General features: G+C 42.0%; 1 protein-coding gene across 4 annotated transcripts in view; it reads left to right on the top strand.

Annotated features, from left to right (window-relative positions):
* The first annotated feature begins 10,195 nt into the window (after positions 1–10,195).
* NUP107 (nucleoporin 107) overlaps positions 10,196–13,049 on the top strand; it is a 57,114-nt gene continuing 54,260 nt past the window's right edge. The window contains exons 1-3 of one of the 4 annotated variants that reach the window (XM_021922579.2): positions 10,196–10,430; positions 12,340–12,431; positions 12,912–12,998. In XM_021922579.2, coding sequence (XP_021778271.1) covers positions 10,423–10,430; positions 12,340–12,431; positions 12,912–12,998 — 187 coding nt within the window. In that variant the 5' untranslated portion in view covers positions 10,196–10,422. Of the gene's footprint in view, positions 10,431–10,509; positions 11,007–12,339; positions 12,432–12,911; positions 12,999–13,049 lie in introns of those variants that run through there. The other 3 variants (XM_021922582.2, XM_021922581.2, XM_021922580.2) reach the window with 3 other exon arrangements.

A 13,049-nucleotide genomic window follows, 5' to 3' on the forward strand; every position in this document is an offset into this window, starting at 1 on the left:
GAACAGGGGAAGGGGCGGGCGGGGGAGGGGAGGGGATTGTTCAGGCCCTAGGCCTTCAAGTTTGTTTTTTTTTTCTTTTTAAAGAATAAAACATTGCCCTGCACAACAATGTGAATGTATTTAATGTCAATGAACTACAAACTTAAAAGATGGTTAAAATGGTAAATTTTATGTACACACTACCACAATTTTTTTAAAGTAAATTAAAAGAGCTGGTCAACATCACGAGCGGGAAAAATAAAAAAGACTAAAATATTGCCAACCATGCACTAATATCAATTTGCAAGATGTAAGTTTTACTAAAAATAGATTTTAAGTAAGAATGTGTGTGTGTATATATATATATATAGCTTGTTTGTTTTGTTTTTGTTTGTTTGTTTTTGAGACAGGGTCTCACTCTGTCCCCGAGGCTGGAGTGCAGTGGCGCGATCTTGGTTCACTGCAACCTCCGCCTCTAAGGTTCAAGCGATTCTCCTGCCTCAGTCTCCTAAGTAGCTGGGATTACAGGCATGTACCACCACACCCACCTAATTTTTTATATTTTTACTAGAGACAGGGAATTACCATGATGGCCAGGCTAGTCTCAAACTTCTGAGCTCAAGTGATCTTCCCACCCCGGCCTCCCAAAGTGCTGGGATTACAGGTGTGAGCCACTAGGCCCAGCCAATTCTATTACTTTAGAGAAAAAGAATATTACTAAGTTATAATAGCATGTTTGCAATGTTTTGTACTCAAAGAGGAAAATTCCCCAAATATTAAAATGAAAAAAATCGGCCAGGCGCAGTGCCTCACACCTGTAATCCCAGCACTATGGGAGGCCAAGGTGGGTGGATCACAAGGTCAGGAGATCGAGACCATCCTGGTTAACACAGTGAAACCCCCTCTCTACTAAAATTATGAAAAAATTAGCCGGGTGTGGTGGCAGGTGCCTGTAGTCCCAGTGACTTGGGAGGCTGAGGCAGGAGAATGGCGTGAACCCAGGAGGCAGAGCTTGCAGTAAGCCGAGATGACGCCACTGCACTCCAGCCTGGGCGACAAAGCGAGACTCCGTCTCAAAAAAAAAAAAAAGAAAAAAAAGAAAAAAAGAAAAAAATCACACCATCTTATATCTAAACAAGCTGTTAATAATCTAAATACTTAATTTTGTTTTATATAAGCTTCCGTGTATCCTACAACCGTATTCAAGATTTTTCCACTATCTTTTGAACATGGCAAAAATATTTAAGCACCTGCTATAACTTAAATCACTAGATTCACGTCTGACTCACTGGAATTCCTAATGAACTTATTAAAATATTTATTTGAATTTCAAGTGGATCTTGCTATGAAAATAAATTGCTTTAAATAAAGCAAGGCATACTGGGCCGGGTGCAGGGGCTCACTCCTGCAATCCCAGCACTTTGGGAGGCTGAGCCAGGAGGATCACTTGAGCCAGGAGACCAGCCAGCCTTGGCAACATAGTGAGACTCTGTCTACACACACACCCACAATTTTTTTTTTGTTTTAATTAGCCAGGCACTGTGGTGTACACCTGTAGTCCTAGCTATCTGGGGGACTGAGGTGGGAGGATCACTTGAGCCCAGGAGGTCAGTGCTGCAATGAGTCATGACTGTGCCACTACACTCCAGCATGGACAACAGAACAAGATCCTGTCTCAAACAAACAAAACAAAACAAGGTATAGCCAAAGTCTCACCAAAGATGATCAGTATGAACTCTGGTATAATTTTTGTTCAGTATTGTTTTATACATTTTACACTGTTTCTGAGCATACTGATATATAGATATAATATGACAGTCTGCTTCCCTGATTTAAAGTAAAACATAAACATTTCCAAGTTATTACAAATGCTCTCTAAACTTCCTTTTAATGACTGCATAGCACTCTATGACGTGGTCTTGGTTTATTCTTCTTCTGCTTCTACTTAGTAGGAGCACAGAAAATACACCAAATGGCTGCAGAATGTTTAGGGAACTGTAGTTGAATATAGAATTGGAGGTAGAGATAATGACAGGTAAATCATGTCCTGAAGGCTGAGTGTAGTAGTTTGAAGTTAAAATTGAGATTGGGAAGAAACTGAAAGGTGACAATCAGATTTGCATATTTAGAAGATCATTCTCTTAGCAGTATAAAGAATAGAATTCGGTTGGAGGACCTACCTTAGAACCGTGAAGAGATGGTGAGTTGGGACTGGAAATGAAGAAGGTAGTGATGGAAATGGGAAGACATATTTGAGATTTGGTGACAAAGTAGATGCAGGGGATGAGAGAAGAATAATTCAACTGGCAAACAGAGAGATACAGCACCAAATCAAGATAAATATCTCTGCCCTCGTGGAACTTTAGTCCTACTGAGATTAAATTCCAAATTGTTGGCAAACTGGATATGGCCACTTGACAAGACTAAAAAAAAAATACAGGAAGAGAAGTAGGGTTATTGTTGTTGTTTTGGTGAGGAGTGAGGGAGGGGCAGGTCTATTGAGTTCATGTTTAGAGTTAGAACATGTTAAGTTTCAGGTGCCTTATACCTTCAAAGTGAATGTGTCTAGAAAGCCACCAGATGTGTGAGTCTGGAATATAAAATTGAGATATGGGCTAGAATATAGATTAGATGTCTATTAGGAAAATGTCAGTAGTTTGAAGCCTGAAAATAATGCAGAACTGAAGAAGAGAGGGCTTGGGTCAGAACTCTGGAAAAGATTAATTAATGTTTAAGGTAAGGGCAGATTTATAGAGCTCATAGAAAAGACTAGCCAAGAGAAGGTGGAGTGGACTAGGAGAAGCCCACTAACAAAATGATGACAACAAATGGCACGGGGGTACCAAGGAAGAGAGTGGTGAATGGTGTCAAATACTCCAGAGATGCTGAGAAATGAAAAATAAACTTCTTCTGGCAGAGATCATTGCTCACCTTATTTAGTTTTCATTTACCAGTGAAGGCTGAAGTCAGACAGCATTAGGTCACCTTGTAAACCTAAGTGGAGACAAAAAGGAAATGTGACTCTTTCAAATTGTTTTGGTAAATTATGAATGATGTAGACAAATAATTTTGAAATGAAAAGATGTTCATGTTAAGTGAATAAGCAGGTTGAAGAACAGTTTTACAATATAATTCCATTTGTTACAGTTTTCTGTTGCTACATAAAAAGCTACCACAAAATGTAGTGGCATACATCAATATATTATTAACTCTCTTGGTTCTGTGCGTTAACTGGACTTAGTTGGGTAATTCTTGATGAGGGTATTTCATGGAATTGTAGTCAGCTATAGTTAATGGAATCATAGGATTCTTTAATTTCTTCTTTTTGTTAAGTCTTTTCTCTTTTTGTAAAAGATACTTATACTGGATTTATAGTAAGAAAACCACGATTGGCTATTTACAATTTAGCAAAACAGATGTTTGGTTGAGAAGGGAATGAGAGAAAAAACAGCAGCTAGAAAGGGGCAACAGGTGAAAGGATGCTTTCTTTTGGAGGGGGTCTGGGGAAAGGATAGTTCAGCAGATTTTGAAACTGAGACAAAGAGACCTCATATACCATCCAATGTGATTAAGAAATACTCAGTATTTCTTACACATCTATGTAGTATTCCTGCACTCTGCCTTCCCCTCAATTTATTTTAAAGTGTTTATCAGCTGGGCGCAGTGGCTCACGCCTGTAATTTCAGCACTTTGGGAGGCCAAGGCAGACAGGTGGATCACTTGAGCTCAAGAGTTCCAGAACTGCCTGGGTGACATGGCAAAGCCCTAACTTAAAAACAAACAGAAAAATTAGTCAGACATGGTGGTGCACACCTGTAGTCCCAGTTACTTCAGGGGCTGAAGCAAGAGGATCACCACTGCACTTCAGCCTGGGTGACAAAGCAAGACATTGTCTCAAAAAAAAAAAAAAAAAAAAGTAATAATGAAGAAACAATCAGAAATCCAAATGACTAAAAGAAAACAAAAAGTCTGGGGTACTATTCTAAGTTAAAGCAGAATAAAAAGACATGACAACTGCATAATCCAGTATTAGATTCTATATTGGAGAGGGGCAGTTATAAAGGACATTATTGGGACAATGGGGGAGATTTACATACATTAGTTGTGGCATTCTGTTGCTATTAATTGTTTTGAGTGTTTCTTTTGCTGTGACTAGGTAGGAGAATGTCTTGTCCTTGTTTTAGGAGTGTCAAATAAAAAAAGCTTCAACAAATCAAATTTTAAATTTGATTCATGAATCAGGCAGCATCCTATCTACAAAATAGACAGAGTTGGGCAGAGGAGGTGGGCTTTATAGACATAAAAGGGCTGAAAAGCAAGGCATGGTGGCTCATGCCTGTAATCCCAGCACTTTGGGAGGCCAATATGGGCGGATCATGAGGTCAGGAGTCCGAGACCAGCCTAGTCAACGTGGCAAAACCCTGTCTCTGCTAAAAATAAAAAATTAACTGAGTGTGGTGGCACGCGCCTGTAGCCCAGCTACTCGGGAGGCTGAGGCAGGAGAATAGCTTGAACCCAGGAGGCAGAGGTTGTAGTGAGCCGAGATCACACCACTGCACTCCAGCCTGGGTAACAGAGCAAGACCGTCTCAAAAAAAAAAAAAAAAAAGAAAACAAATGGGCCGAAAAAAGCTGAAATAAGGAAGAAAAAACAGGTTGATGATTTCAAAGTTACTTTCACATATGAAGTCAAAACAGACCTTATTGCACTGGCTCAGGTAGACTGAGCCTCTTCTGATTAGTTGCTGTGAATCTCCTGTTTTTGGAAAACTGACCCATTTTTATATGTGCTTTTTGGTTTTGTTTTTGAGATGGAGTCTTGCCCTGTCACCCAGGCTGCAGTACAATGGTGCCATCTCAGCCTACTGTAACCTCCGCCTCCCGGGTTCAAACAATTCTCCTGCCTCAGCCTCCCGAGTAGCTGGAATTACAGGCGCATGCCACCACGCGTGGCTAATTTTTTGCATCTTTAGTAGAGATGGGGTTTCACCATGTTGGCCAGGCTGGTCTCAAACTCCTGACCTTGTGATTTGCCCACCTCGGCCTCCCAAAGTGCTGGGATTACAGGTGTGAGCCACTGCGCCCAACCTCTGATGGCGTCTTAACTGTGTTGCCCAGGCTGGACGGGCTCAAGCAATCCTCCTGTCTCAACCTTCAGAGTAACTGAGACTACAGGCACTGTTTTAAAGTTCAGTTTGATTACATGGATTTGGCATGAGCTCAGTCCAAAGCAATGCTCCCCACATCAATTGTATTTAACAGAAGATACATGCTGAAGAATTTAGGGGTGAAGTATCATAACCACAGCTAACTTTCATATGCTTCAGCCAAAAACAAAAAAAAAAAGACAGCAATTGTGGTGAAATATTGTATGTTGATGTCTACTGTACTATTTTATTTTATTTTTTTTGAGACGGAGTCTTGCTCTGTTGCCCAGGCTGGAGTGCAGTGGCGTGATCTTGGCTCACCGCAAGCTCTGCCTCCCCAGTTCACGCCATTCTCCTGTCTCAGCCTCCCCAGCAGCTAGGACTACCGGCACATGCCGCCATACGTGGCTAATTTTTGTATTTTTAGTAGAGATGGGGTTTCACTGTGTTAGCCACGATGGTCTCGATCTCCTGATCTTGTGATCCACTCGCCTTGGCCTCCCAAAGTGCTGAGATTACAGGCGTGTGCCACTGCGCCCGGCCTATTTTTTTTTAAAAAAACCCAAGTCTCGCTCTGTTGCCCAGGCTGGAGTGCAGTGGCATGATCTTGGCTTGCTGCAACCTCTGCCTCCCAGGTTCAAGTGATTCTCCTGCTTCAGCCTCCCGAGTAGCTGGGATTACAGGCACTCGCCACCATGCCTAGCTAACTTTCTTTTGTATTTTTAGTAGAGGTGGGTTTTCACCATGTTGACCAGGCTGGTCTCGAACTCCTGACCTCAGGTGATCTGCCCACCTTGGCCTCCCAAAGTGCTGGGATTACAGGTGTGAGCCACTGCGACTGGCCTTACTGTACTATTTTTATATAAGCTTTTCTGTAGGTTTGAAAATTTTCAAAATAAAAAGTAGGGAGGGACTGAGCAAGGTGGCTTATAATCCTCGGACTTTGGGAGGTTGAGGCAGGAGGATCACTTGAGCCCAGAAGTCCCAGATAAGCCTGAACAACACAGTGAGACTTCATTTCTACAAAATCATAAATTTAAAAAATTAGCAATTAGCTAGGGGTGGTAGTGCGTGTCTGTAGTCCCAAGTACTCAGGAGGCTGAGGTGGGACGATTGCTTGAGCCCAGAAGATTGAGGCTATAGTGACCCAAGATAGCGCCACTGAACTCCAGTCTGAGTGATCCAAAGAGCCTGTTTCTTTCTTTCTCTTTTTTTTTTTTTTTTTTTTTTGATGGAGTGTTGCTCTCTCGCCCAGGCTAGAGTGCAATGGCGAGGTCTTGGCTCACTGCAACCTCCACCTCCCGGGTTCAAGTGATTCTCCTGCCTCAGCCTCCGGAGTAGCTGGGATTACAGGGGTCCGTCACCATGCCTGGCTAATGTTTGTATTTTTAGTAGAGACAGGGTTTCACCACGTTGGCCAGGATGATCTCGAACTGCTGACCTCATGATCTGCCTGCCTTGGCCTCCCAAAGTGCTGGGATTACAGGCATGATCCACTGCACCCAGCTCAAAGAGCTGTTTAAAAAAAAAAAAAATTGGGGTGGGGCAGTGGGGGTGCAAATAATGATATTTGATGCCTCAGCTGTTGGGGATAAGGAAGGTGAAGGATGCTCCGGAGTGAACAGTTGGAGTTTGAGTGCCTCCGGGAAAGACACTTCCTGGCCTTCAGCTCCTGAGGAGCTGTGCTTTCCCAGACCTTTTCTCCAGTTTCTTAACAATTTCAAGAGCTCCTGATGTGTTTCCAGTAAATTCCCTTTTAAGTTAACCATAGTCAATTTCTGTCATTGCAACCAAGAAAACTAAACATAAAGCTACCATGTATACAATATACACCACAGAAGAAATTTATTTCACGTCCTTTTAAGGTAATGAAATGAATTATGTTTTGAAATTTTGGCGGGGGTGGTATGGTGTTTATGTCTACTAACTAAATGTGTTAAAAGTGAAACCCAGTGCACTTTCTTTACATATGAACTGAACACAGGGATTTTTGGCCCCAAATTGCTCTTCTTTTTTATTGTGTGCTTCAGGGCCAATCAGCTCAAGTACTCTTCAAGTATATAACATGACTAAAACTCATTGGAATTCAATTGCTGAGGGACACAGAGCAAGAACATGAACCACAGATCGCACTTTGAATAAACTTGCCCCAGCACTGACAAAAATCATTAGGACTACATTTCACTTTCCATAAGAAAAAGTGAACTTTTCTACAGGAAAATTAGGAGGTTGGGAGAATGAGACCATGCCAGGGCATAATTCTTTAGAAAGGTTATTAAAGGAGAAAAGTAACATTTCAATGACCTGCTATGTACAGTATACATTTGATGTCTCTCTCTTTGGTTTTTTTTTCTTTTTTTTGAGACAGGGTCTCACTTTGTCACCCAGGCTGGAGTGCAGTGGCATGATCATAGCTCACTGGAGTCTCGGCCTGCCAAGATCAAGTGATCCTCCTGCCTCAGCCTCCCAAGTAGCTGGGAGCACAGGCACGTGACCACCCCTGGCTAATTTTTAAAACTTATTTTAGAGACAGGGACTCCCTATGACATCTTGTTTAATCCTTACGACACCCCCGTGACAAAGGTATTGTTTTCTCCATTCTACAGATGACGAAACTGCAGGTGCAGGGGGCTTGAGCCTAGATGGAGCCCAAAGCAATGTTTTCATCAAAATGCCATGTTGTCTGAGAGGGGATAATAAGGTATGAAGAGGCCTTCCAGAGAACTAGGCTTCTCAGAATTATAGCAGAACATAAATGGCTAAGGCAAAACTTCCACTGATTTCCTCTTTCCCAGCTGAAACCATAGAGGGTATTGAAGACAAGAAAAAGAGATTCCTGCTGTGCCAGAAACCCTTCAAAAATGTGAGGGAAGGCTGGGCGCAGTGGTTCACGCCTGTAATCCCAGCACTTTGGGAGGCCGAAGAGGGCAGATCGCAAGGTCAGGAGTTTGAGACCAGCCTGGCCAGCATGGCGAAACCCCGTCTCTACCAAAAATACAAACATTAGCTGGGCATGGTGGTGCGTGCCTGTCATCCCACCTACTTGGGAGGCTGATGTAGGAGAATCGCTTGAACCGGGGAGGCAGAGGTTGCAGTGAGCCAAGACTGCACCACTGCACTCCAGCCTGGGTGACAGGGCAAGACTCTGTCTCAAAAAAATAAAAACAAATAAATAAAACACGTGAAGGAATTTCACAGAGCTGAAGGTCAAGTGCCTGAGAAAGACGTTTGCCCACAAAATGCTTGGAAAAGAAAGGAGAAGGCCAGGCGCAGTGGCTCACACCTGTAATCCCAGCACTTTGGGAGGCTGAGGCAGGTGAATCACCTGAGGTCAGGAGTTTGAGACCAGCCTGGACAACATGGTGAAACCCCATCTCTACTAATAATACGAAAATTAGCTGGGCGTGGTGGCAGGCACCTGTAATCCCAGCTACTTAGGAGGCTGAGGCAGGAGAATCGCTTGAACCAAGGAGACAGAGGTTGCAGTAAGCCGAGATGGCACCACTACACTCCAGCCTGAGCAATGGAATGAGACTCCATTTCAAAAAAGAAAAAGAAAAAAGAAAAGCAAGGAGAAAGCTACATCTATGAAAAAGCTAAGCACTGTTGGATGTGGTGGCTAACCCTTGTAATCCCAGCACTTTGGGAGGCCCAGGCAAGAGGATGGCTTGAGCCTAAGAGTTTGAGACCAGCCTGGGCAACAACATAAGACCTCGTTTCTCCAAAATATTTTTAAAAAACGGGGTTGGGGGGCAGGCATGGTGGTGCGTGCCTGTGGTCCCAGCAACCTCAGGTACTAGGGAGGCTGAGGTAGAAGGATTGCTAGAGCCCAGGAGGTCAAGGCTGCAGTGAGCCATGACTGTGCCACTGCACTTGAGCCGGGACAATAGAGCAAGACCCTGTCTCAAAAAAAAAAAAAAAAAAAGAAGGAAACATAATTTAAAAAATCAAGTCCAAAAAAAAGCAAGCAAGAAGAAGAAGAAAAAAAAAGCTCAGCACTGTCACAAGGAATATATGACAAGTAAAGCTGGCAATTTCTATATACCTGTGAAATCCAAATTGTCACTTGCCTTAAGGTATGAATGGTGTGAGCCCAAAAGTCTGTCAAAACCTCTTCACTTTCCCCAGATCTTCCATGGCACCTCTGCTAAACTCAACAAGGCTTCAGTTAACATGCTGACTATTGTGGAACCATACATCGCATAGAGTACCTGAACCTGAAATCAATCAATGAACTGATCTACAAATTGGTTATGGCAAAACCAATAAACAAATTACCTTAACAGATAACTCTTTGATTGATAGATTTCTTGATAAATATGGCATCATCTAACTGGAGAATCTGATTCATGAGATCTATGCTGTTGAAAAACTCTTCAAGTTCCTGTGATCCTTCAAATTATCTTCTCCACGAGGGAGAATGACTACCTATTCTGTATTACTAAAAGGTACAAATGCCAGCAACAGAAAAGACCATATCAACAGGCTTATTAAACGGATAAACTGAAGCATCTAACGTTATTTTTGTAATCTGGTCAGTTAATAGCCAGTCACTACTTTCAAACTGGAAAAAACAAAAACCGAAACAAAAATGTGACTGACTTCTTCAAGACCAAAATATACCACTTTTTGCCTAGACGGCACTTTGAAATAGAGGGCAATACCATCATGTTTTACGCTTGCCTTTCTACTTTTTAATACAGGTGAACTGTTTCTCCTTAATAGAAAAGAATACCAAGTAAAGAACAAATAGCAGTTATGGAAAATAGTTTCAAAAACTGCAGGGGGCTAGAGAACAAAGGACTGAGTGTAGGGAGAGAGATAAGAGATTCCCGAGGTGTGGGGCAGAGCCCACGCATCTGAATTCCAAGAACAGGCGCTTTCTGACAGAGAATACCAGGAAATGACTTCACGTCTTTCCAGACTATCAACATGCTTCATTTTTCCCAGTAGGAGAACCCAGGGCCTGTTCCACGCCCACAGACGTTGGTCAGGCAAAGCGGCCGCAAGGCGTCTGGGCTAAACGCAACCAGGTCCCGCCCCCGGTCCTGTCTGGTCCAGCCAGGCACACATTGGCAAGCTTTTGCGCCTGCGCCCACCGGGCCTGCACCTGTAGGCTGAAGTCGCCCATGCGCTAGATGGGAACGTCGTTTCTTCTCCCCTACCCCTTTTCTGTGGGGCTGTTTTAGGGAGAGACTGCTTCCGGGTCGGAGGGCTTGCTTCCGGAGAGCGGGAAGGCTAAAACGCGGTAGCTAAATTGGAGCCGACATTTATTCTGTGTGGAAAAGGCTTTATCCATGGACAGGTCAGTTCTGATGATGGCAGCTGAACCCAAAGCCTTGCCCCTCTCGCCTGTTGGCGAAACGAAATAGGTGAAACTAGACTCCCAGAAGAAGCCAAGGAGGTCCCGGGTGCTTCCCCTAAGACTCCTTCCCCATGCCGGGAAATTTGGCTACAAATGGGGAAAGGCCGCTTGGCCTGCGTCGGGTGGGGTACGGATCATAATGGTCCCCTACATTCCCACCACGTTCTGCGATCTATTCGGCGCTTTGGGGAGCAACACTGATCGCTCCTGGGGTGGGCGGGGTAGGTAGCCCGGCGTTCGAAATGCTAAGTGACCAGCCTGTGATCACAAAGCCAGTCAGTGAAGATACTGGGATCTCAGCTCAGACTTTCTGATTACAAGTGCCAGCATCAGATACTGAGTTCCCTCTGTGATCTGGGTACTGTGCTAGCCGCCTGCAACAAAGATCAGTTATTCAAGATCCTTCACCTCAGGGAATTAGTTGTGTAGTGGAGACAACCAAGCGGTATAAAGTGATAAGTGTTTGGGGGCGATTAAGTCTCCCTGTCACTCTATCAGAAAGACCTCTCAAAGAAGGTAACTTTCTAGCTGGTCTTTGCATAATAATAGTACATTATTCGTACTCCAAACATTGAGTACCTACTATATGACTGCCATTGTTGGCTTTGAATATATATTATCAGTTTATTTAATCTTCAGAACAAGAACAATCCTATGAGGATAGGTACTGTTATCCCTTTTTCATATATAATACTGAGACTAAAAGAGGTTAAGGAACTTGCTGAAAGTTAGGAAGCTAATAAATACAAGAACCAAATTGCCAACCTGCCTCTGTGTCTCCAGCCTACCTGAGGCTCTTTGAGGAGTAATTAGTTGTTGACCAGGTGCCCAAGGGGGCAAATGTAGGTCTTTGTAAAAGAAACATATTCAAAGGTGCTAGTATATGAAAAACAAAAGTACCTGTAGCTCAGTGGTCACATGCAGTATATGTTTAGAGTGATGTTTGTGGCTGAATAGAAGACTGAACGCCTAAACTGGGGTCACATTGTAAATATCATTTTAGGAAATTTGCACTTCTATAAACCAGAGAGAGCTATCTGTAGGTTTTTTGTTTGTTTTGTTTTTTAATTTTAATTATTAAACATTTAAAATGTTTTCTATGTGGTTGTTTCCCATACTTTCCTGCTGAAGGAATATCTGAAGGTTTTAAGTGGAGGAAAAGCATATTAGATTCTTGTCTTAAACACAGGCCTTTTAGTCCACACAATTTAGTTTCTAGACCTTTGAGTGAAACTGACAGAGTGTTGTGATGGGACAGGAGACCTCTTTGGTTGAAATAACTTGAAGGGTCATTTTGCTACAATTTACCAGAATTTTTTTACTTACTCTTCTATCTCACAAGCTCTGTTTGTTGTTGTGGTTGTATCTCACAAGCTCTGGTTGTTGTTGTCTGGTGGTGGTTGTTGTCTGGTTGTTGTTGTTTGTTTTTTAATAGTACCCATGGTTTAAAGCATTTTGGATTCTGCAGAAAATCTTTTAAGAGAGAATTCCTGCAATTAGGTAACTTCTCAATCCAACCAGGGAAATAAGATTCACTTTTATGAAGCAATTACCTAAAACAGTATTATAATATAGATTCCAAGTGTTGAAATAATTCTTTAGGAGAAAATAACATAGTGAGTACTAGAAAGTCAGAGAAGTCTTTGCAGGTAACATTTGAGTAAGACTTTGAAGAATAAGCAGGATTTGGAGCCACGAGTGCATTCTCAGCAAAAGATCCAAGACTTGGCTACTGGAATGACCTATATCTTAACTTACTCAGGGTCCTTTACTCCAGCTGTGATGATAAAATTCTTTACAAATGCTATATTCTCGTTTCACTTATATAAGCTTGATTATACTACTTTAGGAGTGGCTTTGGAGATATATCATCCCCTGTAATCCGGGAGGCAGAGGTGACACGGACTGCACGGAAACAGAGTGCTCAAAAAAGAGTTTTAAGTATCCTTTGCAATTTAAGCATCATTATAAAAATTGTAACATGTTTGGAATCAGTGTTATAGAATTTTCTTTTTATAAGAGTATTAAATGTTAGCTATAATAAAATCCTGTAGAAATTTTTTTCACTCCCCAGAGCTGTCATTAGGTAAATATAATGCAAAAATGTAATAAGATTATATTTCCTTAAAAATAAAGATATTTCTTACTGCTGACTATCATATTGTGGTTAGCTTCTGCTGAGATTTTTATTATTTGAAAACTGACTAAAAACATTTAGTTCAGTGTGTAGTTATCTAAGACTGACGTCTGAGAATTTAAATGGCAGAAGGAATGGGTTATTTACCCTTTGCATTGAAAAATGGTAGCCGTAAAATACCTTGTTCTTGAAAAATGTATTCACATAATTTGTATAGTAAAAAGATGGTTAATTCTCATTTTAATCTTTTCTACATGGAAAACTTTTCTTAACTCATTGTACAGTTCAGGCATCTCAAGATGAAAGTTTTGGTAATACTACACCAAGAAACCAGGTTATCCCTCGAACTCCTAGCTCATTTCGACAGCCTTGTAAGACTTTTTTGCTTTTAAAGCATTTAATAATAATGATAATTATAATAG

This window comes from Papio anubis, chromosome 9 (assembly GCF_008728515.1).
Source record: "Papio anubis isolate 15944 chromosome 9, Panubis1.0, whole genome shotgun sequence".
NCBI lineage: Eukaryota > Metazoa > Chordata > Mammalia > Primates > Cercopithecidae > Papio > Papio anubis.